The sequence below is a fragment of the Girardinichthys multiradiatus genome, chromosome 12, assembly GCF_021462225.1.
Source record: "Girardinichthys multiradiatus isolate DD_20200921_A chromosome 12, DD_fGirMul_XY1, whole genome shotgun sequence".
Taxonomy (NCBI): domain Eukaryota; kingdom Metazoa; phylum Chordata; class Actinopteri; order Cyprinodontiformes; family Goodeidae; genus Girardinichthys; species Girardinichthys multiradiatus.
This window is the reverse complement of record NC_061805.1, coordinates 49535588-49561908: the sequence shown is the minus strand read 5'-3', so window position 1 is coordinate 49561908 and position 26321 is coordinate 49535588. Positions and strand designations below refer to the sequence as shown.

At 41.4% G+C, this 26321-nt stretch overlaps 2 protein-coding genes across 2 annotated transcripts; one reads left to right on the top strand and one right to left on the bottom strand.

The window, feature by feature from the left end:
- The first annotated feature begins 4453 nt into the window (after positions 1–4453).
- On the top strand, positions 4454–12888 carry LOC124877780 (derlin-2-like). Its single transcript, XM_047381282.1, has 7 exons — positions 4454–4543; positions 4716–4781; positions 4861–4934; positions 5033–5126; positions 7599–7794; positions 7973–8063; positions 11893–12888. Exons 1-7 carry the CDS (start codon positions 4454–4456, stop codon positions 11984–11986), a joined length of 705 nt encoding a protein of 234 aa, XP_047237238.1. The 3' UTR covers positions 11987–12888.
- Positions 12889–15416: 2528 nt separating this feature from the next.
- Positions 15417–25458, bottom strand: smarcb1a (SWI/SNF related, matrix associated, actin dependent regulator of chromatin, subfamily b, member 1a). Its single transcript, XM_047381280.1, has 10 exons — positions 25303–25458; positions 20943–21054; positions 20573–20702; positions 20128–20265; positions 19651–19778; positions 19391–19557; positions 19122–19312; positions 16968–17099; positions 15730–15818; positions 15417–15613 (listed from the first exon to the last, which is right to left on the bottom strand). Exons 1-9 carry the CDS (start codon positions 25384–25386, stop codon positions 15779–15781), a joined length of 1122 nt encoding a protein of 373 aa, XP_047237236.1. The 5' UTR covers positions 25387–25458; the 3' UTR covers positions 15417–15613; positions 15730–15778.
- Between the last annotated feature and the right edge of the window lie 863 nt (positions 25459–26321).

Genomic DNA, 26321 nt, shown 5'->3' with positions numbered 1-26321 from the left:
CATCACAACACCTCTTCATCTTCTCTATGAATGCAGCTCGCTGTTTCTGTGATTAAAATGTCGTATTCGGTGACTTTTAAGTTTTGTGAAGCCAGGTTGCAAAAACAAAGTCCAGAAAACTCTGAGGCAACAACTCAGCTCATTTATTTTAGATGGAATCCAGCTTGTCTTGTTAATTCAGTTCAGTTTATTTATGCATCACAACGTTTGACAACAGGTCTAGTTCACATGCAGTTATCTAGAATTCACATTCAGATCTAATAACATACGGTTGAATTTGATTCGGTTCTAGTCAAACCAACATGAGAGCCACATTCAGCCATCATCATTAACAAACATGCATACATGATAAACTAATGCGCTGATCGGTAGACCACTTGTGGTTAGGTGCCCTGCTCAAGGGCTCATCCACATGTGGTGGGGGAGGAAGCTGGAATCAAACCCACAAACTTTCCAATTGAGCCAGAGTCGCCTCAATCTCCAGTACAGTAAAATCATAGTTAGTTAGTCATATAAAATCATACAAACTGGCAAAAGGTGATTTAACTCAAGAAGTCCAGCTGAATGCAGCAATCCCTCATCCTGAGCAAGCATGTGGCGACAGTGGAGAGGAAGTTAGAATCCAGCTAGCTAGGGTGTATTAAACATTTCAGTTCTCTACTTCATAAGTTAAATTGTTACAGTTCAACCAAAATAAAAACAGGCTTCCTGTTTATTGTTTCATCTATCAGTTAGTTCAGAGATTTTATTTCGTCTTAGATCATTTTAAATAAGTTGCTTCTATTAAGAATAACATCATCCCAGTCAGATGACTATAAAGCGTCTAAAAAGTGTTAGCATTTAGTTTCTGATGTTTCCCCCAAGCTGTTTTAGTTTAATGTTAAAACAAGCATGAAAAAGGAGGATGCACGTTAAAACCAGAGAACAACAGAGGCTTACTCAGATCGAATTGTGCAGCTGTTGCAAGTGAGATTTCCATTTTCCAGGCGCTCTCTGTGCGGATTTGTTTGGACCAGTCTACCTGAATTTAACTTCTGTCTGTAGAAGTTCTTGTTTTCTGCTTGTGTGATTCATGGTTTCCAAGCACAGAAAAGCAGATAAAGTTGCATTTAATCAGCGCCTGAGGTTTGGGGTTTCTCTTTCAGCCTGAGATACAAGCCTCCAAAACATCTGATCCTGGATGCAAAAACGAGAGTAAATATTTATTTGTGTAAGCCTTTGCTGGTTGAGAAGCACTGAATACACATAAAATGTGAGTCTCATATTTGGATGTTAGTTAAAGGTTTTTCAGACAGAACAGCAGAAGGAATGACTCCATCCACTTTCACCCCAGATCCTCTTCATGTTGTGGTCCTTTTTAAGTGAGAGTTTAAGTTCCTCTTAAATGCTGAGAAAATCTGATTCTGTTGTTGCTGCTGAAGTCTGATGTCACTCTTCTCACAGAAGAAGCTGCAGGGCGCCATCTAGAGGCTGGAACGGACCCTGTTGAAGTCACTGCTCATCGATGAAATGGTGCTCTGTGTTTATCTTTAATCAGTGAGGCATTCAGGGACCGCAGCGGTTCTCCACCTGAGAGACATCAGTTAAGTTTGAGTTGATTCCTCAACTCAAACTTAAATAAAAAGAAATTGGAGCAAAACTTAAACATTTAGTTTGATATTCTTCTGATTCCTTATGAGGAAAACCAGTGGAGAAAATGATCCAACTGGACAAACTTGTAGAAAAGCCTCCACCTCAAACTAATCATATTTTATACTGTATTATTCTGAAAGTCAAAATGGAAATGCTTCAACTGTTCTTTGATCTTATTTTTAATATCCATCAATTACATATTTCACCTACAGTACTGTGCAAAGGTCTTGAGACACTCATCTTCCAGCTCTTGTAACCTCATATTGTCTCAATCAGGGAAAAACATTGTTGGTGTTTAAATGTTATTTTAAAATGATGAAACATAAAAGCAGATAATGTTTGGTTGATTAAGAAGAAAACCCATCTTGTGTCCCGTTTAAATGTTCTTTTTATCGATCTATTTTAAGATTCAGTCTCACAAAAGTCCCTGCAGAGGTCACACATGGTGTCATCACCATGGCGTTATGGTTACTGAGTGTCAGAAAATGATCGGACTGAAAATGATCAGACGGCATGAGCAACTTAAATAAACACAAAAAACATGAAATGCACTGAAAGGTAGGAGAGCTACACTGCAGTAAGGTCTAAAAGCAAATTCAGGAAATGTTATGGTTGCCTTTATACAAACTTTAAAAACTAAAGAGAAAACAATTCATTCCTGGGCAAAATAAAAATTAGTCAAATGTTTGGATGAATCACTGAACTTACAAATAGAATTTCCACTCAAGTTTTTTTTTTATGGCAAAATTACATAATTTTCACAAATTTCCAGCATCGTGTCTCCATCCATGGACCATTGTTAAAGAAATATCAATATTCACAATAAATGTATGTTAGTTGTTTATACAGAGGTCAGGCTTTAAATACAGAACCTGCAAAAACCATGGATGGATGGATGGATGGATGGATGGATGGATGGTTTGAAGTTTGATTCTCAAACTGACTGTCTGGTTAAAGTGGACTAAAGTTGCTTTTATTCCAGCTAAACACTGATGTAGACAAACATTGGGAAACATTTTTCAACAATATTATTAATTTTTTCCACACCCATCCAGGCCTGGAAAACACCTCAGTCAAATTTCAGACTTTTCCAGACTCCATAAGAACCCTTTATTAGAAAGGAATCATTGGATCCTGCTTTAGATTCCAGTCAGGTGTTTAGGCTGTGCTTTGTCAGACCTATCAGCAGAACTGTTTCCATATCTTAAAGCCTGCAGTGACGTATTCCTTCTTGGGTCAAAAGGTTTTCCGTCGAAACCATCAAGCTTTTAACTGTGATGAAATTCAGTTGGTTCCATCTGGACCCAACGACTAACAGTGGGACCAACATTGAATGCTTTCCAACCCTGATTAATTTGCATGTTGCATGAGCTACGCAGCAAAGTGATGCAACTGTATGACCTCTGCAGGTACCAGATTAGTATTTTAGGTTGTCGGCAATAAATAAACATATTAATAATCTTTTCAATGAATTCATCTAAAGAAATGGGGACAAATTGTGTCTTTAAGACCGGCTGCTGGTAATGGAGTGAAAAAGCAGCCAAAGTCCAAAAATGAACTTTTAAAGACGTCCAGGAAGCCTGGAGGACTATTGATCAACTACTTTCTAAATGACAGGGAAAGTCTGCTTTGAAGGAAAACATGAAGAAAACACAGCTGGTCTAAGACTTTTGCACAGTGACATTCCTGAATTTCCGATGAATAATCTCATATTCCGGTTGAGAACTGCTGCTGCACAGCTTTGCTCACTGCAGACTTGAACTCCGAAGGTTCACCACAGATTGTCGCTTCATCACGTTGTTTTCAGTGCAGGACGCTGACGAGTCGTTACGGTTTTTCATCGTTCAGACTTTGCTGTTTTCTTCACAACCTGCTGTGTTTGACTCAAACTCATTTATCAGATGCTCTCAACATATTTATACAAAAACAGCTAAGCTTCTTGTACATACAAGTCTTCTTTTGATATTTTCTAACCACATGTAGCTTATAATCTGTAAAAATGTAGGAATTGTGTCTTTTTCCTGTTTTTCTGAATTACCTCTAATAAATCTTTGACCTTTTACCAAACTACTGCCTAGCAACAGATCTAAAACTTGATTTCTGTCTAAAAATAAAACACTTAACAATAGCGGTGAAGTCTCCTGGGAACCTTTGGTGAAAATGTGTTTATTGTAAATGCTGAATCTGAGTCATTTTCTATCACAGTTAACCAAAAAGACTGTTTTAATATTAAAATACCTCAGATTTGTCTATGTTCAGATAGAAAACTCACAGTTCAGACACATAAGTCCAAAAATGGCTGATTAGATCATATTTTATTAACTATGCAAGTACTTTGTTACTCATAGATATAAAGTTTCGTGTATTATTTTTTTTTGTAATTTACGTATCAGAATTTTTTTTATAAATGAAACAAAAAATTTTTACATTTCAAATTCGAATTATTTATCATTTAAAATTAAATCTATAACATTCAATAATTTTCTGTTATCTTTTGGAGTTAATAATTCATCAGTCCAATATGAACTGACAAATGTACAATAAACATTGCACAAATTTATCATACTTTTCTATGCATTGTAGAGTTATAGATTGTAAAGTAATTAATTTTGCTAAAAAGAAAGAAAATGCCAGTTTAATCACAGTTTTATGAGTAAAGGTAGTTAAATTTCTGCCTGTCTAAAATAATTTATCTGGATCAAGCTGTTAAAGGTCTGATGGTGGGCGGATCTGATTGGCTGTTGTTGGGAAGTGGGCGGGGCCTGGTGGGTTTATTCAGTCAGAGTAAATCATGGCTCAAAGTGATGCAGCAGCAGCAGCGATGGCTCTCAGCCTCATGCAGGAGTATTTTCAGATCCCTGTGGTGACCCGGACATACACGACTGCCTGCGTCCTCACCACCGCTGCTGTGGTAAGAACCAGAACCAGCACATTTGTTGTTTGATTTTCATCTAAATCAGGATCCAGCTGAAACTCTTTATGAGTTTTAAGGCTCTGAAATGACGGGATGTAATTTTAACAAAGTTCTGAAAGTTAATAAGCAAACTGAAACTGCAGATTACTTCATCACATCATTTTTTCAGCAATTTCAAGTCATCACCCCATTTCAGCTGTACTTCAACCCAGAGCTCATCATCTGCAGATACCAGGTAAAACAGCCCTAAATACTTTGAAAACAGTGTCCTTCATAATCTCTCTTACTGTCTGTTTCTCGCCTTTGTTTTCCAGATATGGCGTCTGATCACCAGCTTCCTCTTCTTTGGTTCTCTTGGATTCGGTTTTTTGTTCAACATCATCTTTCTGTATCTTTCTCTGCAAAGGCGCTGCAATATGAAAAACAACAGTATGATGGTTGTCATCAGTGCAGAAAACCTGCAGCAGAGTCCTTAACGGAGGTCAGGTATCGGTACTGCCGCATGCTGGAGGAGGACTGCTTCCGAGGAAGAACCGCAGATTTCATTTTAATGTTCCTGTTCGGAGGAATCCTCATAACTGTATCCTTTAAGGTTCTAACTGCAAAAACTGTGTTTATTGGTTGGGGTCCAACATGTTTGGAGATTTACAGAATGCATGGTGATGGTAACATGTCAGAGCATCCGGATTTCCGTTTTAAGATTTTATAAACCAGGATCAAGATTGAAATATACCAGGTCATTCCAGCCTCCAATAAACAACAATATATTAAACTCTGTCATTAATGATTTTATTAAAACAAAACTCGGGCTTCATGATGCAGTTTATTAGCACTATTGCTTTGCAGTGAGAAGGTCCTGGGATTGAATCCCAGCCTGGGATCTTCCTGCATAGAGTTTGCATGTTCTCCCCATTCATGCATGGGTTCTCACCGGGTACTCCGACTTCCTCCCACAGTCCAAACCCATGACTGTCAGGTTAATTGGTCTCTCTACTTTGCGCTTAGGTGTGAGTGTGTGAGTGTGTGTGTCCATGGTTGTTGGTCCTGTGTACCTGTGTAACCAGACCCGTTAACCTGTGTTGTCACGACCCTGTTTATTGTCAGCTTGGACTTCACTTCAAAGAGGTCAGGATCCAACCTTCTTTAACACGAGACAGAAAGGCTGCAGGTATTTTGGAAAATTATATTTAATGTGTTTATGTTTCCTTGTTTGTTTAATAGATAACAGCAGTTTAAATAACCGCCTCGCCTTCTTAAAGCTGAACTGTTAAAGTCCAGAAAAGTTTTATGTTTAGGGTTTTATTTTAATGTAAAATCAGTTGCAATTTGCTCTGTGACTTTAATCAAAAGTGTGGAAGATTTGCTGCAGATTTACTGGGCAGGAATTAACACCCAGTTGAAATATATCTTTCACACTCTGTCGGTTAAAAATAAAGATCTAAAGATACAATTTAAAATAGGTTATTTGATATGTGGTAACAACACTGATTCATCCATTTAGTTTTGGAGCCTTTTTATGATTTATAGATGAGAGTTAAGTCGACTGGGGAAAAAAGCAGCAAAAGTCTGAAGAAAAAAACTCTGAAAGACCTTCAAAAAGCCTGAAGAACCACTTCAAAATATTACAGGAAAGTCTGGATGAAACAAAGGCTAGTTGAGATGGTGAGTGAAAATCTGGACGTTAGAAACACAATAAGTAAATGACCAATAGTTCTGTTTGGTGTCGGTACTGCCTTTGATACCATGAACCATAAAATCCTAGCTGAAAGTTTTGGCTCTGCGTTAGATTTGTTCTCTTCCTGTTTATCCCATCGCCTTGTCTTGGTTAGGGTGAACCGGTTTTCCTCTGGAGTTCCACAAGGCTCAGTCCTGGGTTCATAATTTCTTTGTTCAACATTTTTCTATAAGCTGGCAACATTCAATTGTTTTATAACAACCACTTTTATGTTGATGACATTCAGCTGTATCAGCTTTCCCTGTGGCAACGAGACTGAGGTCCAAAACTTAGCTAAACCAGAATTAAATATTAGAATCTGTTGAGTTTTGATGCCTTCTGCTCCTCAGCCATGTTCAGCATTGAATATGTGGTGCAAATTTTGGCACAATAGCTGTAGCACTGTTCTACCTGTACAATCTTTAGTTCTCTCTGGGTAGTCTGGCTTCCTCTCACAGTCCAAAATCATGACTGTTAGGTTTATTGGTCTCTCTAAAATGCTCTTAACATATTTCTGTGGTCACAGATTGCAATAAATAATAAATATGTACTGTTTTTATTTGTACAAACGGCTGCAGAGCTGCACTTCACCTTTTTTATCTTTTAACACAAACACTAAACTGGATTTTTACTCATTAAACCACTTGGAGCTTTTTAAATTCACAAGATATTTAGTCACAACAGAAAAAATTTTTTTTATAAATATGACTAATAAGACTTTTTTGCAACACTTTGTGATATAATGACAAGTTGCTCTTTAAAAATAAAATGTAGCCAATCAGAGACGCGGGGTCAAGATCACAATGAGGAGGAAATAAAGATAAAGGCAAACCCTACTGTCTAAACGGGAGAAATAGAAGACACCACTGTGGGGATATGGTTCAACATCCCAGTATTGGGATATTTATTCCCAGTCCAGACTGAACTCCTAACCTCCACTGTTGAACTCTGTTTGGTCTCCAGGGCAGAAGTTCATGAAATGTGAGAGGAATACCAGAGGATCCAATCAGTCTGACCTTAAACCCACTTCCCACAAAGTTACTCAAGACAAAAACAAAATTGCAACAGAAAACCCTGGTAAACCTAATTTAAACTTCAGATTGTGATATGGGATAAAAATCACCTAAAGAAGTAGAATGATTTAACCCAGACTATCCAGGCACAGTTTATTCCATCTTCAACGGCTAAAAGCTCGATTCTCAGCAGAATGAGTCTGAAGATTAAAATTCTGTTCTCACTCACTGTAGAAAGTTTTGCAGTAATAGTTCCCTGAAGATTTTTGACTCTGTTTCACCTTCATAAATGTGAATTATTTGTATTTAACCTGGAAGTGTGCAGCTCCTAGGTCTGTTTGCCAACATCTTCTTCCTCGGCCAGGCCTTCATCGTCATGCTGGTGTACATCTGGAGTAAAAGAAACCCGTTCATACGCTTGAACTTCTTTGGCTTCCTCAACTTCCAGGCTCCGTTTCTCCCTTGGGTGCTGCTGGGATGTTCGCTGCTGCTCGGAAACCCCATCGCTGTCGACCTCCTGGGTGAGAAACATTAACCCTCAGTCATCTGGGTTTAGTAGTTTATGGAGAACAGATCTGCAGCAGAACTGAAGCAGGGTTTTTCTAATGTTTGGAATATATAATATTTTAATTAGAAACAATCTCAGACTAACAGACTCAACCTAAACAGCAGGGTTCATGAGGCTTGCTCCCCCCTCAGGTATCAGCGTTGGACACATGTATTACTTCCTAGAGGACGTGTTTCCAAACTGGCCGGGAGGAAGAAAGCTACTGACGACACCAGAGCTGCTGTAAGAATCAAAATATCTTTTTGCTTAAGTTCAGCTCAGTTTATCGTTTACTATTTAAAGAAAACTGAGTTAAACTGGAACTGGTCCTCCAAAGCTCTTGAACAGGGAAGATGTTTCAGAAAAAAAAAGTAACACAGTGTGAGTACGTTTTTCTCTATAGATTATCTTTTGTTTTTGCCTCTGGCTTCAACTTAGATTTATTTTGCTGCATTAAATTGAACAATCTCTAAACCATTTCCAGTATGAGCAACTTTCACTTTATCATTTATAGAAAAATAGATTTTTCTGCAGAACCAAGAACCTACAAACAAGGTTCAGAGATGTCTCCAGGATCTGACTCTTGGAGAGAAGTGCAAGCAGTCTCAGATTTCCCATGTCCACAGACTGTGAAAGCCCTGCAGCAGTTTTGGGGGATGGTTCATTTTTATATCCGTTTCCCCCCCAGGGCAGCGCAGTTTCTGCAGCTGCTTAATGGCGCGATTAAAAAGAGAGCAGCCAATGACAGTGTCGACTGGAGCGCAGAACGACTCAGACGTAGCAGGAGGGGCGGTGTTAGAGCAGAAAGTCTCTGGCGTTTGGCAACCACTTGCTTTTTTCAGCTGTACGCTGCAGGAAAATTAGCTTGACTACAGCGTTGTAGACTGAAAGTTGTTGGCTCTCTACCTAGCAACACGTCATTTTGTTTTTGTTTTTTTTGAAGGCCACCAATTTGCTCCATATGTTGAGCACAAGCCCTTGATATTTGCCATGTCCAACATTTTTGACCCCCAGGTGTGCACACCCTTGCCTCTGTTTATGATTTTAAGACATTCATCACGTGGTCGGCAAGTCCAACTTGGTGGCTGACTGTCGTGCCACTGGTCTCTTCAGTTTATGTTGCCATTGATTTTTCTGCTATGGCTGTGGGTTGGCGTAGTGATGCAGAAATCCTCTTACTCCAGGTTGTGCCTACAGGTTTGTAGTTGGAGTGAAGGCAGGTGCTAGAAGGTGGTCTTCTACTGCTCTGATATTTCCACTGGTCACCTGCCCCCAGTGGTTCCTGTTTTGTGGATATTGTGTATGGTACACAAGTTCGAATAAAATAAACTATTCAAGCAGATAACTGGAAAGAACACAGAACCATCTTTATTCACTCCCGTTCTTGCTTACACCGGCCAGCGCCCCCAGTGGAGCTGCATGGTAATACACTACTTACACAGCAAAACACGACATTATCCACCACACAGGATAACAACAAATGCCAAGATGGCCTCAAGACCCTTAACTACAGGTTCAATTGTTCTGCGTGTCTGGAACACTACAGTGGCACCGCCACATTTTTCAATCTGTACACTCCCTTTCACATCCGGGCTTTGGTCCACCATGGCCAAAGGCATGGGGGTCAAAATTTATTAGACTACTGCATACAATTCATAGGCCGAAGGGTTTTGTGAACATAGGTTCACAGGTCACAGGTCATTGAAAGCTGCACTTCGTGCTGCTTTGACTAATGACAGCGGGAGTGAACGCCTTCCGTGGATCATGCTTGGGCTGCCTTCCCCAGAAAGCACTTTGTTTTAGATTTGAGGAGGAGTACGAAGACCGTTTGTATTGATAGGCTTAAACCTGTTCATCTTCTGGCTGATGAACAGGGGGCCCAGGCCCAGATGCCCTCCCTCCACAGTGTTAATGGATTGTTGTCCTTCCAGAGACTCATAGGCTGTCAGGTCTTCTTGGCCCCTCTTCATTGCCCATCATCTTTGCTTTCGGTGTGGGCCATTCCAGGCTGGCTCTGAGGTGTCCTGGTCCAGCTGTTCTGGTCAGTTGCTGAACTCAAGGGTTCTGGACTAGCTGTTGACCCTACTGGGTGTAGGGTTTTACAGATATCTGTGTTTTTGGTGTGTTCAGTTGGAGTTGAGTAAACGAGGTCATTGAGGCTCATATGTCGCCTTACTTACTCCTCCACAACACGAAGAGTTCGATAAATAATTATGTTTGTTACTGTTACTGGAACTGCTTGTTACTTGTAGCGTTACTATTAATTGTCATATGGAATTAATAGTTATAGTTAAATATAATACAACTCCTTAATGGATGGTTTAATCCAAATATCTTAAAGCAGACATAGTCATATGCATGCTACTTAAATAAAAAAGCAACAAATTTAAAGAAAATGTTCTGTTAAATTAAGCAAATATTCTCAGAGATCTGGACCCATATTCTCAAATATCCTCAGAGTGTCTCAGAGAGCTCCTAACTTATCCTAAACATTCCTGCCAAGGAGTTTCAGCTTTAGAGTGATTCCCTTTGCTGCTGAGAGCGACTCTTAGAGAGGAGACGACAGAAGGTCCTATCTTAGTGAGGAGGTGTGATTAACCCCGTTGCTAGGTGCGCTCGACTCCGTTGCTAGGTGTAGTTGACCCCTTTGCAAGGTGTAGTCGACCCCTTTGCTAGGTGCGCTCGACTCCGTTGCTAGGTGTAGTCGACCCCTTTGCTAGGTGTAGTCGACCCCTTTGCTAGGTGTAGTTGACCCCTTTGCTAGGTGTAGTTGACCCCTTTGCTAGGTGTAGTGGACCCCTTTGCTAGGTGTAGTCGACCCCTTTGCTAGGTGTAGTCGACCCCTTTGCTAGGTGTGGTCAACTCCATTGCTAGGTGTAGTTTACCCCTTTGCTAGGTGTGGTCGACTCCGTTGCTAGGTGTAGTCGACCCCTTTGCTAGGTGTAGTTTACCCCTTTGCTAGGTGTGGTCGACTCCGTTGCTAGGTGTAGTCGACTCCTTTGCTAGGTGTAGTCGACCCCTTTGCTAGGTGTGGTCGACTCCATTGCTAGGTGTAGTTGACCCCTTTGCTAGGTGTAGTTTACCCCTTTGCTAGGTGTGGTCGACTCCGTTGCTAGGTGTAGTCGACTCCTTTGCTAGGTGTAGTTGACCCCTTTGCTAGGTGTAGTTCACCCCTTTGCTAGGTGCGCTCGACCCCTTTGCTAGGTGTGACACTGTCTTCTAAGAGCTGTGATTGGTTGTTACGAAAGACAAAATAAAAAAACAAATGTGCTCCTAATAATCAATGGAGAGAAATTAACCGATCATAAAATTTAGAGTGGATTCAGAAATGTGTAAATCATGATGATAAAACTTAGCAAGATTAAATTAATTGTCACACAGCATCAACATGTTTGAACGTAGCTCATTTACACGCTCGTCATTATTCTGATTTGCTTATTATGTTTACTCGCTATGCTAGTTGTTTTCATACTGCATCTATTTCATATTAATTAATTTGATATTAATTTTAAAATTCAGCATTTTACTGCGACTGCCTTCTTGTTTAGTTTGGTAAAATGACCAAAACAAAATGGAGTAAAAACTTTGGATAAAAGCGAACTGAACAGAGGAGCAGAGCCTGCTGGTGGAGGAGAAGAGAGGAGTGTTGAAAGATAGATTTGGTCCTGGATCACGGTGGGAACCAACAGACATTCCCAGCAGATCAATGCGTCGTTCCTCTGCTTTCAGCATCAGCCTGGAATGTGAGCAGCTCTGGTTCCTGCTGCATTCAGAAGCTAGAGAGGAGATAGCAGCACCAGAGAACTTCTCCACAGACGGAGAGAGTTGGAGATGACCATTTAGGCTGAGGCTGCTGACATCACTTTCTCACCTAATGCTCTTGTTTTTCATGACTATTTACACTGTAGATTCTCACCAAAGGCATTAAAGTTATGAATGAACACATATGGAATTATGTTAAGATGACTGTGGTGTGTTTCAGTAACTTGCTGTAGTTTAGACACACACAAAGTTGTTTTGTGAAAAAAGCCCCGTTTCTTCTGCTAGTTCAACGTGTCGTCTCTCTGCACAGACGAACCATGTTTGATGGACCTGATGGCCGCCTCTTCCAGGAGGAGCAGCAGGAAAGACGAGATCCGCAGCAGGTTGAGGAGCAACACAGCTAAGATCTTCAGACCTGCTAAATCAGAAGTAATTAGCAGTCAGAAGGTTGATGAGACAACCTAAAAGAGCATCAAACGATCAGTTTGAGAAGCTCCATGCAGAGAAGATCTAAAACGTTTAGACCAACGTCTCGGTTATAAAATATGGACAAGGTTACCAAATATTCTCATGCTAAAGGTCCAAACGTTTATGTTTCAGACACGTGTACATTACCATGTAATAGTATTCACACCATGTACTTTTTTTATTACTTCTTTCTCATTACATCAACAAACGTTAATGTATTTTATGTGAAGACAAAGTGGAGCAAGACTGTGGAAGTGGAAGAAAAACAGCATCATGGAGACCAAGGAACCCAGCAGACAGGTCAGGGAGAACGTTCTGGGGAAGTTTGAAGCAGGGTTAGGTTCTCCCAGCTGTGAAGATCTCACAGGGTTCTGTTCAATCCATCATCTGAACATGGAGAGAGGATGGACCAACTGCTGACCTACCAAGACATGAACGTCCACCTAAACTGAGAGGCTGGGCAAGGAGAGCAGCCAAGAGGTCAGAGCCACAACGGGATGTTTTAGATAGAGTCATATCAATGTGTTAGAATGGTCTAGTCAAAGTCCAGACCTAAATCCACATGAGAATCTGTGAAATAACTTGAAAACTGACGTTCATAGACGCTCTCCAGGTGTAAAGATAAAGAGAAAATGGTTTTCCTGTTTGCTGCAGCAAATGTACAGATTTAATATTTAACATACAAAAACAGCTCATGGTTAGGAAAGGATGCGTCTGGGCTCCACAAGTTACTGCAGGAACAGAACCTCTTTCTCTAGGCCAACAGAACCGGGCCTTAACTGTGACTGTGTGTTTATGACGTAATAAACACAAAAATAAACTTTGCGTTGAAAGATAATTACAGAATTAACTGAAACATCTGATAACAAAAGACAAAAGCTGTAGGAGAAGAAACCTGAACCAAAGAACGAGGAGCAGCTGGAAGCCTCTGCAGCTCCACAGAACAGCCGACGGCCTGGAAAACCACGTCTGCACACGCTGCACTTTCACCCGCTGCCTTTGTGGCTCACAGTCTGCCAACAAAATGGAAACCGCTTAGCACAACAACACGCAAACATGCCTCTGTGGGACTGGGACAACAGCGTCCCGCAGCACAGCTGATAAAATGCAACCAGGGTGGGATTGTGTTCTCACAAGCTGAAACTCTCAGCAGATCTTCCACTGAAACAACTGGTCTTCAATGTTTATGGTACCTGTGTTCATCTGTCCTCAAGGGACAGTATCCCTGGTCCAAAACACCTGAATCCAAGGGTTGCATTACCTCCTCAACATGCAGTGAGCTTCTACTGAGTCCTGCTAATGATCTAATTATTTGATTCAGGTGTGTTGAAGCAGAAACATCTAAAAGCAGCAGGACACTGGAACCCGAGGCCTGTAGGTCACTGCTTCAGCTCACCTGACTTAAACTGGTGGAGGAAAAACAAGTCTGACCTGCTGAGAAGGTAAATGTCTTCTCGATCAGGTGTGTTGGTGCAGAAACATCTAAAGAACCCAGGACCAAAGCTGGGGAGCTGTAACCATCTCCACTAGGCTGCATGTTCACAGTTGAAAGCAGATTTATTCATTTAAAATTATTAGATGTTCTCACCCAAATTCTCACCTTATTCTTATAATATATATGAACTTCAATTAGCTTCAGTCAAGTCAAAAAGAAAGTACACGGGGGGTTCACTTCTAGGGTTTTGTGCATCAGTTGGCTTTACAAACATGCAGCTGTGTGTGTAAAATGTAAGTACACCCCATGAGCCAGCAGCTTGTAGAACCACCTTTAGCAGAAAAAACTCCAAGTCTTTCAGTCTCTCACATCGTTGTGGAGGAAATTTGGTTCAGCTCTTCTTTCCAACGTTGCTTCAGTACCTTCAGGTTTCCAGACAATTGTTCCTGGAAAGATCTCTGGAGGCCCCACTGCAGTATTTCAATCAGAGGTCTGGGCTTTGACTGGGCCATACATTGATTTATTTATTTTCCAGCCATCCTGGAAAATCTGCTTTCTGCATAATCATCTTCTTGTTGATGGCCCGGTTTGGACCAAACCTCAGCTGTCGATCAGATGCAGTCACATCCAGAATACTTTGGTATACAATGGAGGTCATGGTTGACCTAATGATTGCTGGGTTCCTAGATCCTGTAGCTGCAAAATGTGGCCAAATCATCATCCCTACACCACCGTGCTTGAAAGTTAATGAGATGAAAATGCTCATATGCTAGTTGGTTTTCTGCAAACATCTCTAATTTGATCTCAACTCAGTCTTGTGCTTCATTCAGATGCAACTTTGAAAACCTTAGTCATGCTGCTGTCTTCCTTTAAATCAAGAGGCTTTCTTCTTCAACCCTTCCAAGCAACTCAAACCTGATCATTTTGTATTTGTTTTGTTATGCAACCTTTATCTCTTAAAGGCTCCCCACAAGCTGTCACAGATTATTTTCACTGAATTTAAAGAACCATCTGTAACAGATGTAGTAGGAAACAATTCAGCATCGATCCTCTCAGTTTACTTTTCTTTCTTTGCTCATAACAGATACTCCTAAAAAAAATTATAACTCTTAAAAGGTTCAGTATTCAATGCTGTCACTCATTTCAGAAAGTGAAACTTATAGATTCATTACACAGAATGAAATATTTCAAGCCTTTATTTTTGTAATTTTGATTATAGTTTACAGAGAATAAAAACCCAAACTTCAATGTCTCAGAAACACAGAATATTACATATCATTTAAAAAAAAGATATTTTAAACAGAAATGTCAGAATTCTGAAAAGTTATGTTAATTTCTTTGCACTCAATACTTGGTTGGGGCTCCTTGTGCATGAATTACTGTACCAGTGCAGCGTGGGATTGAGTCGATCAGCCTGTGGTTCTGCTGAGGAGTTCTGGAAGCCCAGGTTGCTTTGATAGCTGCTTTCAGGCAATCTACCTTGTTGTGTCTGGTGTCTCATCTTCCTCTTTACAATACTCCATAGCTTTTCTATGGGATGCACCTTTTCCTACCACACTTTTTCCTTCCACTCAACTTTCTATAAACATGGTTGGATACAGCACTCTGTGAACAACCAGCTTCTTTAGCAATGACCTTTTGTGGTTTACCCTCCTTGTGAAGGGGGTCGATGACGGTCTTCTGGACATCTGTCCAGCCAGCAGTCTTCCCCATGATTGTGTCTCCTACTGACCCAGAGTGAAAGACAGTTTAAAGACACCCTGAGATCCCATATTTAACCTATTTACAATATTCTGATTTTCTGAGACACTGAGTTTTGGGTTTCATTATCTGTAAGCCATAACTACCTGCATAAATTTATTTCATGCGCAGCAAATGTCTGAGTTTGGGAACAAAAGCTGAAAAAAGGAGTAGAAAAAGAAAGACAGAAATTTATTTCTGATTTTTTTTTATTTTGTAAGAATTATTAAAATGTACAAAAAGACAACAAATACAACAAAACAATATATTATCTGAGTCGGGTGTGTTTGGTGTCCCTCTGTGGTCGGGTAGAGAGTCAGTGGTCAAAAAGAGCAGCTTCTCCAGGCAGAGGGGGAACCATGAAGGGGACGGGGTTCTTCTAACCGGCCTTCAACAAACAGAAGATTAAAATTAGAAATAAAACAACGAGCTGCAGACAGAGTCCAGCCGAGAGGAGGACACATCCAGAGAGGCCAGGGAGGAGAGGTCTCTGCGTGGTCCTACCTCAGCTGTATGAGCAACGTTTCTGCAGGGGGCGCTGCCGCTTCCGCATCTACCACGCAGGGGCCGTATTCGCCAAACGCCTCATTCGTCTGTGGGACAAACAGGAAGTGGGCATCAACGGTTGCATTTTTTTAAACAAAAAAACAACACCGGGAAGAGTTTGGAAGTGATTAATTAGCAGTTTAAAATGAACCATTAAAACAAAGTTTCATGTCCTCAGATCTGTTGAATTATTCATGAATGCAAGACGGGCTTTTATGCATAAATCTAAGTTTACTTTGTTTTCTTTACAGTAATAATAAAAAGTCATGTTTAAAGTGAGGTTGGGGCTATAAGCATATTAAAATAAATAAATACTGTAATGAACTATCAACCTTAAAAGCCCATTAAAAGAATCATATTTCAACTGTTTAAAACAATAAAAAGGAAGAAGTTTTCTTTTCCTATTTAAAAGGAAATAAAGCAAAAAACAGTTTAGGGACAAATATTGTAAAATGTGTCTTTTCTGTTTTAATTATGAAAAAATGTTCTGTTTCATTGAAAATAACCACAACTGTTTCCTATTTTCATTAAGAAATTCCTTATTTTACATTCAGTTTCCTGCAAGCAGGCGGCAGCAAACATAAGAATAACTGACAATAAATTTATTTTAAAGAATTTGGTTTCCTACAGGAGTATTTATTTACTAAAAAGAGAACAAAGTTCTGTTCATACATGAGGAGGAGAGAAAAATCTGAGCAAAAACGACGACGTTCATCAGCACCATCGTTATCCCAACGGTAAAAGCAACAAAACATACAATGGGACTGGATTGGACCTTCAATGCAATATTACAGGTGGCTAATAGAAATTGTATTTTCTTAGGCGTAAAATAAATTATATTTGGCGGAATTGAGATCTGCCCATGGGTCCAACCCACTCCAACAACCCTGGTTCCTTTTGCCAAAACAAGTTGGCCCCATTCCGAACTAGGAAAGAACTGGAAGGTGTTATTTCTAATTGAAAATCCCATTCAGGCTCCTGGTGAACAGAAAGGTGAATGGGCTGAAGGCATTTTTAGCCAGTCTGACCAATCAAAGCTGTTGATGGTGCTTTCCTACACAAAGATACATTGACATGTGGCAGGGGGAAGCTGGAATCAAACTCGCAACCTTCAGATTGCCAGGCGACTATTCTTCCCACTGAGCCTCAGCTGAACCACTGAAAGTCTGTATAACCGAAGCATCCAGCCGACTCACCTCGTGTTTCTGTCCTGGTCTCTGATCTTCTTCTCCATCTCTGCATCTGTCAGGGTCTCCAGCAGGGGGCACCACTGGTCCGCATCACCCGTGTTTCTGATGGCGATCTCGACCGTGGGGAGGGGGTTCTCACTGCAAGACAACAAACGTTTCAGTTTGGGATCTTTTAAAAGCTTATCTGTCTTACTCTCATACAGCATTTTTTGTTTAGTAATAGGTGAGCAACATAAAGATGTACCATGAAAAATGTACCTATTAGAGCATGGCTGAGAGCTCATATCTGCAAAAACAAATGTTCAACTCTGCTCAGTGAAACTCCTCTCTCTGCTCTCTTTGGAATGACAAACATGATCCATCAACACTAAGACAGTCTGGAGACGTTTCTCCACTCCACGTCCAGCTGTGACAGAGATCATCGGTGCCGTCTGGGTTTGGGAACATTTCATCATCCCTGAACCCAGAAAACACAGACTGATTGGATGCGTTTCACCTAAAGACCCGTCAGTGCTGCAGCAAACAGCCGCCGAGTTTCGGCTGCAGGCTGGGAAATAGTAAAGGCAGATCTGCTGACCTAACAAACAGCTGAGATAATGGAGGTCAAAGGTCACAAATGTGTCAACAACAAACACGGGTTCCCACAAAGATTCAACAGTTTTCTACAATGTTTTAAAAACCCTCCAAGCTGAAGCTTCAGAGTAGTTGGATCAACAGTTCCTTACGTCCATAAACTTGAGCAAAGTGTCAGCAGAAAGCAGAGAGTCAAAGGATCCGTGGAAGATCAGCGTCAGCAACCAGGAAGACATAAAACTGGCTCCAAATCCTTACTGGAAATAATGTTTCTGTCTAATCTCAGGATTTCAAATCATTCCTGCAAATCACCACTAAATGCATTATGGGTATTTTGATTCCTTCTCTCACATTTCCTGAATAATATCGGAACACCGGTCCATTAAATGAATTCAGGTTGATCGGATCTCCCATCCAGCATCATTGGGTCACAAAGGCAACAGGTTCAGGAGAAACCCAGACACTCCGGTTCTGAGCCGCTACACTCTTCAGCAAAACCCTCCAACCTGTTCTGAGCAAACCCAAAGTGTTTCCACACCAATAAAAGATGTATGGTTCCACCAGGAGGTTCTGGGTCCGCCTTGGGGTCTCCTGCTACAGTAGAAGCCTTCATTTAGCCTGCTAACCAGCAGTGTGCAGCAACAGGTGGGGGAGGGAATTACTTTATACTTCATACAGGGAAACGTTCAGTGACTAGAATAATACCAGGTTTCAGTTTGGGCTCAATCCATAAAAATATGAATGAAGTTCATCTTAAACTGACTTCAAACTACACTGAATACAATGACCAAGCCAGTGAGCTCAAACAGAGACACGTGTGTTCCCGATTACCGTATTTTCCGCACTATAAGGCGCACTTAAAAACCTTTAATTTTTTCAAAAAATGACAGTGCGCCTTGTAATCCGGAGCGCCTTATATATGGATCAATTGGTTAATTGGTTGATCCATACTGGTTGTACACGGCGCTCTGTCAAAATGTTTCAGTACGACTGGTAAACTACAAAGCCGCACCGCTTGCAGCATTACGGCTACCGTAGTCAGGGGCGTCGCCGAAGTAATAGCGGTAAACACCTGTACTGTGCTTACTCCTAGTCCAACACCACTTGTGTGTGTATAACGACCCCAAAATGGCACCTTTCAAGAGACACGCTTACGATGCTGAGTTCAAACTCAAGGCTGTCAGCTACGCAGTCGAACATGGGAATAGAGCAGCAGCGAGAGAATTCAACATTAATGAATCAATGGTACGGAAGTGGAGGAAGCAAGAAGATGATCTGTGCCAAGTAAAGAAGACTCTATTCAATATAATTCTATGTAGAGGAGACCTTACCATGAGAGTGAATGGAGTTATCAGAACGCTGGTTTGTAGTGTATTAATAAAGTTTGACTGACTGTTTTGTTGACATTCTCTTTAGCACAGCTCCATCTAGTGGATGCATAACGCAACCCCAGTCAAACGTTTGACTGCAGTAGCTTCTATTCTATGCGCCTTATAATCCGGTGCGCCTTATAGTGCGGAAAATACGGTAGTTTATTTTTAAGGTGAAAACGTGTGTGAGCCACATCGAATCATCCAGATTTGGTACCTGAAGGCGTACGTCCTCTGGTGCCAGCTCAGCTGACCTCGGATGCTGTAGGCGATGGTGGTGACGAACTCTCCGCCCAGGCCGAGCTCAGAGCAGAGCTTCAGGGCAAACTTCTCTGGAGAGTTTTCCCTCTCTGACATGTCCCACTCAAACTGGTCCACCAGAGAGATGTTGCCCACATGGATGTTCAGCTGGAAGACCATTAGAACATGAATTAGCCACCTGCGTAAACAGTCCAGATGCTCAGGGGTGGCGGTGCAGAGCGTCACCTTGATGATCACCCTCTGGTCCGTCTGGTCCTCCAGGAGGCTGTCTGTGGGGTAAGACTCGATCTGCTGTCTGATGGCTGAGGCGATGGCGGGGACGAAAGCCAGCGGGTTCAGATCCAGGTCATCACACAGGATCTCAGCAAACATCTCAGGCGTCATGAGCTTCTCTGAACGTTTCAAACGTCACAAAGAAACACTCGAAGTGTTAGCTTAAATCCCATTAACAATCACAGAGAGAAAAGCTGATAGTGAGAAGCTACCGTTCATATTCCAAGTGAAAGCATCTCTGAGCTTCTGACCCTCGATCTCCATGTCCAGACGGATTGGGACAAGAACCTCAGGCTGAGTGGCGTTTTCATGGATCACCGCAGGGTCGTGGTCATCAAAACTGAGGAGGATAAAGACCCAGGAGAAGAACAACAGTTAAAGATGCTAACAATTATCCATGTGCTTAAATAGTGTGAAAAGATGTTCTAAAAACAGCAAAATGAACAAAGACTGTAACTGAATGCCTCAATAAGTCATTCATAAAATATGTCTATAGAAAAAAAGCCAGCTCGTTATGCAGAGTTCAGCTTCCAGTATTACTAAAATTATTAGAGATGCTTATAAATGTCAACGTCTTGTGTCCGCTCCTTAAATCACAGAAGGCGTAACAGCGCCTCCTGCTGGAGTTTTATCTGAAAGACTAAAAAGTGAAAAGACGTTCAGGGTTCCCCCAGCAGACCGCGCCTCACCACAGGGGGAAGGTCCTCTTCTTGTCCCGGCCCAGTCGGCTGCGGTTGATGGTGGTGGAGCAGGGAACGGCGTCCAGGTGGTGAGAACTATTGGGCAGCGTGGGAACCCACTGACTGTTCCTCTTTGCCTTCTGTTCCCTGGTGGAGACACATCAGAACCCAACCATCTTAACCCAATGGCATAATGACATTAACAACAGCTGCCTGTTTTCCACAGAGCTTCACAACTAAATATAAGATTTTGTTCAATTTAGGTCAATTACTTTTAAATGAGAGGCTCTACAAACTTTACATTCCTGGGTTTTCATGGTTGAAAAAGATGCACTCTTTAAAAATAATCGCAAGAGAGCTAATATCTCTGTAACCATGCAATGTTTTGACACCTTGGCTGCTTTACACAGAATTAGTCTCAAAATGCGTTCTTCCAGAGTACAGATGGGGGTACCTGAGGTAGGCCGGGGGCTCTGTGCTGATAGACACAGCTTTATACTTCTCATCGTTCCCTTCAAGGATCTCCTCCACCTCCGAGGCCTTCAGAAGCGTAACACTGGTGGCCAACTGAGTGTAGCCGTGATCTATAAAGACAAATCAGACCGATGCCAAAGCAACAACTGAAAGTGTGAACAAGAGGCAGATATTTCACTAAAAAGGCTACATACTCACTAAAACTAAGATTTAAATTAATAATTGAAATAGCAGTCTATAGTTGTTAACTTCTATGGCTGTCAGTGTTTTATTTATAAAGTAAAATTATAGATTTTTGGGATAAAAAAAGTTGTACAGATGTACATGAGTCAGTGCTGCCCTCTACTGACCGTGTGATGACTCCACGATTTTCTTCCGTTCCTCCACTGTTGCCAGTTTTCTCCATAGCGACGGATATCGTTTATAGAGGGAGCCTCTGAACATGCGCAGGTAGTTCCCCACCTGACACAAACCCAGAAAAAGCAAAGAGAATCAAAGCAGAAGCAGACGAACACACTTCAGCTAAATGAATGAAGATGCCGCTGTCGGTCAGAGTACGATGCTTTGCCCCAAAAGGTGCCAATGGTTCTCTTGCACAGGAAAAAAAAAGAACCATTTGAATTTGCTACCAATGAATCTCTACTGAAACTTTGACAGGGTTTTTGTTGTCTCGATACTCTGCAGCGTGGGTGAAGCTCTGCGTGACTCACTCTTGGTTTCTATCAGATCATTTGTTTGATGAAGAGTTTCTGATCCTGGATACATCAGAGGTTTCAAACAGCAAATACAATGTTGCAGTAGTTCAGAGCTCCTCCATGTCCCTTCATCCAGACTGTCAGTCAGTTCAAATGTCAGTTTGTAGCAGCTATTCTGGTTATGCCTGACAATCTAAGACCCTCATGGTTGCTTCATTGCAAACTGGCTCTGAAATAGTGGAAACTGTGCGCAGTATTCAAAGCTTTAGGAATTGGTTGCCATCCCTAAAAATCATTTAATATTTAAATAAAAACACTAAAATCTAAAGGGGTTTTCATATGTTAAAAATGGCATGCTACAGCAGCTGGGATGAGGATCAGCTCCTCCAAGTCCGAGGCCATGGTTCTCAACCAGAAAAGGGTGGCTTGTCCTCTTCAGGTTGGAGGGGAGCTCTTGTCTCAAGTGTGGAAGTTCAAGTTTCATGAGGGGAGAATAAAGCGGGAGATCGATAGACGGATCGGCGCAGATGCCGCAGTAATGGGGACGCTGTGCCGCTCCGCTGTGGTGAAGAAAAAGAGCTGAGCTGAAAAGCAAAGCTCCTGATTTACCGTCCATCTACGTTCCTACCCTCACCTATGGCCATGAACTTTGGGTCATGACCGAAAGAACGAGATCCCGGATACAAGCGGCTGAAATAAGCTTCCTCCGCAAGGTGGTTGGGTACTCCTTTAGAGATAGAGTGAGGAGCTTGGAGTAGAGCCACTGCTTGTCCACATCGATAGGAGTCAGTTGAAGCGGCCCGGGCATCTATACCTGATGTCCTGGGACCAGGGGACGGCCCAGGACATGCTGGAGGGACTATGTCTCTCAACTGGCCTGGGAACGCCTTGGGCTCCCCCAGGAGGAGCCGGAGGAGCAGTCTGGGATGAGGGACGTCTGATGGTCCCAGATAAAGCGGAAGACAAGGAATACAAGTACAAAAACAAAAATTATTTAACAGATAAAAGATGAGCTGGTTTGGATTCACGTTATTTTTCCAGTGTCTCTATGGTTATAATGCTTTCTTTCTGCATGACACATTTTATACAGGTCCTTCTCAAAAAATTAGCATATTGTGATAAAGTTCATTATTTTCCATAATGTCATGATGAAAATTTAACATTCATATATTTTAGATTCATTGCACACTAACTGAAATATTTCAGGTCTTTTATTGTCTTAATACAGATGATTTTGGCATACAGCTCATGAAAACCCAAAATTCCTATCTCACAAAATTAGCATATTTCATCCGACCAATAAAAGAAAAGTGTTTTTAATACAAAAAACGTCAACCTTCAAATAATCATGTACAGTTATGCACTCAATACTTGGTCGGGAATCCTTTTGCAGAAATGACTGCTTCAATGCGGCGTGGCATGGAGGCAATCAGCCTGTGGCACTGCTGAGGTCTTATGGAGGCCCAGGATGCTTCGATAGCGGCCTTTAGCTCATCCAGAGTGTTGGGTCTTGAGTCTCTCAACGTTCTCTTCACAATATCCCACAGATTCTCTATGGGGTTCAGGTCAGGAGAGTTGGCAGGCCAATTGAGCACAGTGATACCATGGTCAGTAAACCATTTACCAGTGGTTTTGGCACTGTGAGCAGGTGCCAGGTCGTGCTGAAAAATGAAATCTTCATCTCCATAAAGCTTTTCAGCAGATGGAAGCATGAAGTGCTCCAAAATCTCCTGATAGCTAGCTGCATTGACCCTGCCCTTGATAAAACACAGTGGACCAACACCAGCAGCTGACACGGCACCCCAGACCATCACTGACTGTGGGTACTTGACACTGGACTTCTGGCATTTTGGCATTTCCTTCTCCCCAGTCTTCCTCCAGACTCTGGCACCTTGATTTCCGAATGACACGCAGAATTTGCTTTCATCCGAAAAAAGTACTTTGGACCACTGAGCAACAGTCCAGTGCTGCTTCTCTGTAGCCCAGGTCTGGGGAATGTGGCACCTGTAGCCCATTTCCTGTACACGCCTGTGCACGGTGGCTCTGGATGTTTCTACTCCAGACTCAGTCCACTGCTTCCGCAGGTCCCCCAAGGTCTGGAATCGGCCCTTCTCCACAATCTTCCTCAGGGTCCGGTCACCTCTTCTCGTTGTGCAGCGTTTTCTGCCACACTTTTTCCTTCCCACAGACTTCCCACTGAGGTGCCTTGATACAGCACTCTGGGAACAGCCTATTCGTTCAGAAATGTCTTTCTGTGTCTTACCCTCTTGCTTGAGGGTGTCAATAGTGGCCTTCTGGACAGCAGTCAGGTCGGCAGTCTTACCCATGATTGGGGTTTTGAATGATGAACCAGGCTGGGAGTTTTAAAGGCCTCAGGAATCTTTTGCAGGTGTTTAGAGTTAACTCGTTGATTCAGATGATTAGGTTCATAGCTCGTTTAGAGACCCTTTTAATGATATGCTAATTTTGTGAGATAGGAATTTTGGGTTTTCATGAGCTGTATGCCAAAATCATCCGTATTAAGACAATAAAAGACCTGAAATATTTCAGTTAGTGTGCAATGAATCTAAAATATATGAATGTAAAATTTTCATCATGACATTATGGAAAATACTGAACTTTATCACAATATGCTAATATTTTGAGAAGGACCTGTACATTTGTTTGGCCTGTTGGATGTTTTCATCGTTCTGTGGTTACATTTGAGTTTGTTGAACAAGATGAAGTTTCTGTTGGTTCATAATTCTAAATACAAAACCTGGAGTTCACATAAATCAGTGGTTAAATCAGTGAAGGCCTTGGGTCAGACCAACAAATGCATAACAGAAGTTTGGTTTAGCATTTCCATAGTCAGGTTTAATGAAACAATAAATGAATTATAGCAGATTAAACTATGAGCTGTCGGTGTAAAAACAAAGAGAAACACTGTAAAAAGCTAGGATGCTTCTATCCTACATGCTAGGATAAATCTGCAAAAGTATGCGCAGGATCTAAAGTGTCTTTGTGACTACATTTTATATTTTCATAAATCCACTTTTCAGAGGTCTTCGTCCATTTTTAACTAATCGTAAAAGTATAAATAGGGACGATCTCTATGAATTCACCATTGAATTTCTACAGTGGTCAAGATGTAAATGTAAAAAAAACTCCGGGATATGTGGACAATAGGACAAACTGTTGGATTAATGGATGAATGACATTAACATGAAAAACATTGTGGATTTAAGTCATTCAGTCTGGTTTGTATTCACATTTTTCTATATATGTAATTATTTGTTCATATAAAATATTGCCGTTGAATTATCCTCTTTTAATTTACAGATTTAAATTCTTCATTATGTAGCTTTTGTTTGGTACAGAGCATACTGATTGCCATTAAGTATCATTTACAGTAAAACGTGATGATTTGTGGCGTTGCAACGATGAACATTTAAATATTTACACCTTAAATGTGACTTATTTACCAGTTAATGAAATGTGTAGCCAGTGCCTCGGGTGTTCTACAGTGGTGGAGGAGTAGAAGAAAATGACTGTAAATATAACGAAAGCAAATATGAGCCCAGTAATTTTACAACGGACCTCTGCTACTATTACCAGCCTAGACAGGCAGAAAACACACAGCAAGCCGTACTGAACATTAGATAAATATTAATAATAAAAGGAAGAATCCAACTAATTTGAGTTTATAACTTAAAAGGAACGCTTTGTTGGCTGAAGCCATGTTAGCTCGTATGCTAACGCTTAGCATGTTCGCACAAAGAGAACTGGAGTTTCTAATGAAACAGAAGATCCGTTTTATTACACATTTCTCTTCCTGGTGACCTCTTATCGATCAGCGCCCTGCGTCCTCGCGCTGCCCTCCTATCATCAATGAATGAACCTTCACGCGCTGCGTTTCCCCTCAGTTGGCCTCGCGAGCACAGCTAAGCTAACAGCTAGCGGCTAACAGACCGGTTCCGCACAAAAGAACGAGCCGGATCCGTAAGCAGGGATATAAAAATGTGAAGATACTGACCTCTGAACCGATCATGTAAAACTCTCCATCCTCCTCGAGCTGAAATTTTACCGGTTTTTGCCCAAACGTCTTGCTAAGCGCCATAGTGACATGGAATAACAAAGATCGGAGCTACAGCGCAAGCGCAGACAGCAAGCTCAACAAACAACTTAATCTGTTCGTCCGGACCGTTAATGGTGGACTTCCGGTTCAGCTCCTGGATCCAGGTTTTTTTTTGGCCGGCTATCGTACTTGATTTTTTAATTACTGCAAAACAATTAAACCCCAAAAGGTTTTTATTAATAAATGCATCATATTTAAGATTTCCAGTCATGACTCTTCTTCTGTATTAACCTCCACAGTTCCTTCCCACATGCTGGATAATCTGGACCAATGTGTGGACCAGAATTCTGGCCCAGGAGACGGGGACCTGTTCTTATCTTCATGGTGCTTGGAGCAGATCAGTTTGTTAATTTCTGTCACATCCTGCTCTTTAAGAACTGGTAACTGGTTCTTAGTGGGACTTCTGGGGAGTTTCCTGATCAAAGGGGGATAAAAAAAAAACTATGATCCAATCTTTAAGCCACTATTACATCTCTTTAGCCTTGTGACATAACCCTGCTAAAATACACAGATCATCACCAAATAGTTCCTGGATTGTTAGATGTTCTTGGAGGACATTTTAATCCCACTCTTTATACATGAAGGTGTTCTTGGGCAGAACTTATAAAGCCATCCAAAAGGACATTTGGACATCCTAAAGCCTTCTTTTCTGGAGCTGAACCTCTGAAGTTCTTGTTGAACAACAAAACTGCTCTTCCAGCTACAAACAGTTTCCTGCATGTGAGAACATGAGTCAACTAAGGCCAACTGTAGAAATTGATTTCTGCATATCTGCTCCTCTTCTATAGCAATCAGTCCACCTGTTAGATTGATGGAGTGGTTTCAGCTGCCCTCTTTCACAGCTTCACCTGTGCTGATGAGATGACTGCACTGAAATTAATTGCTGATAATTCTGTGCAAAGACAGTTGGAATGGGT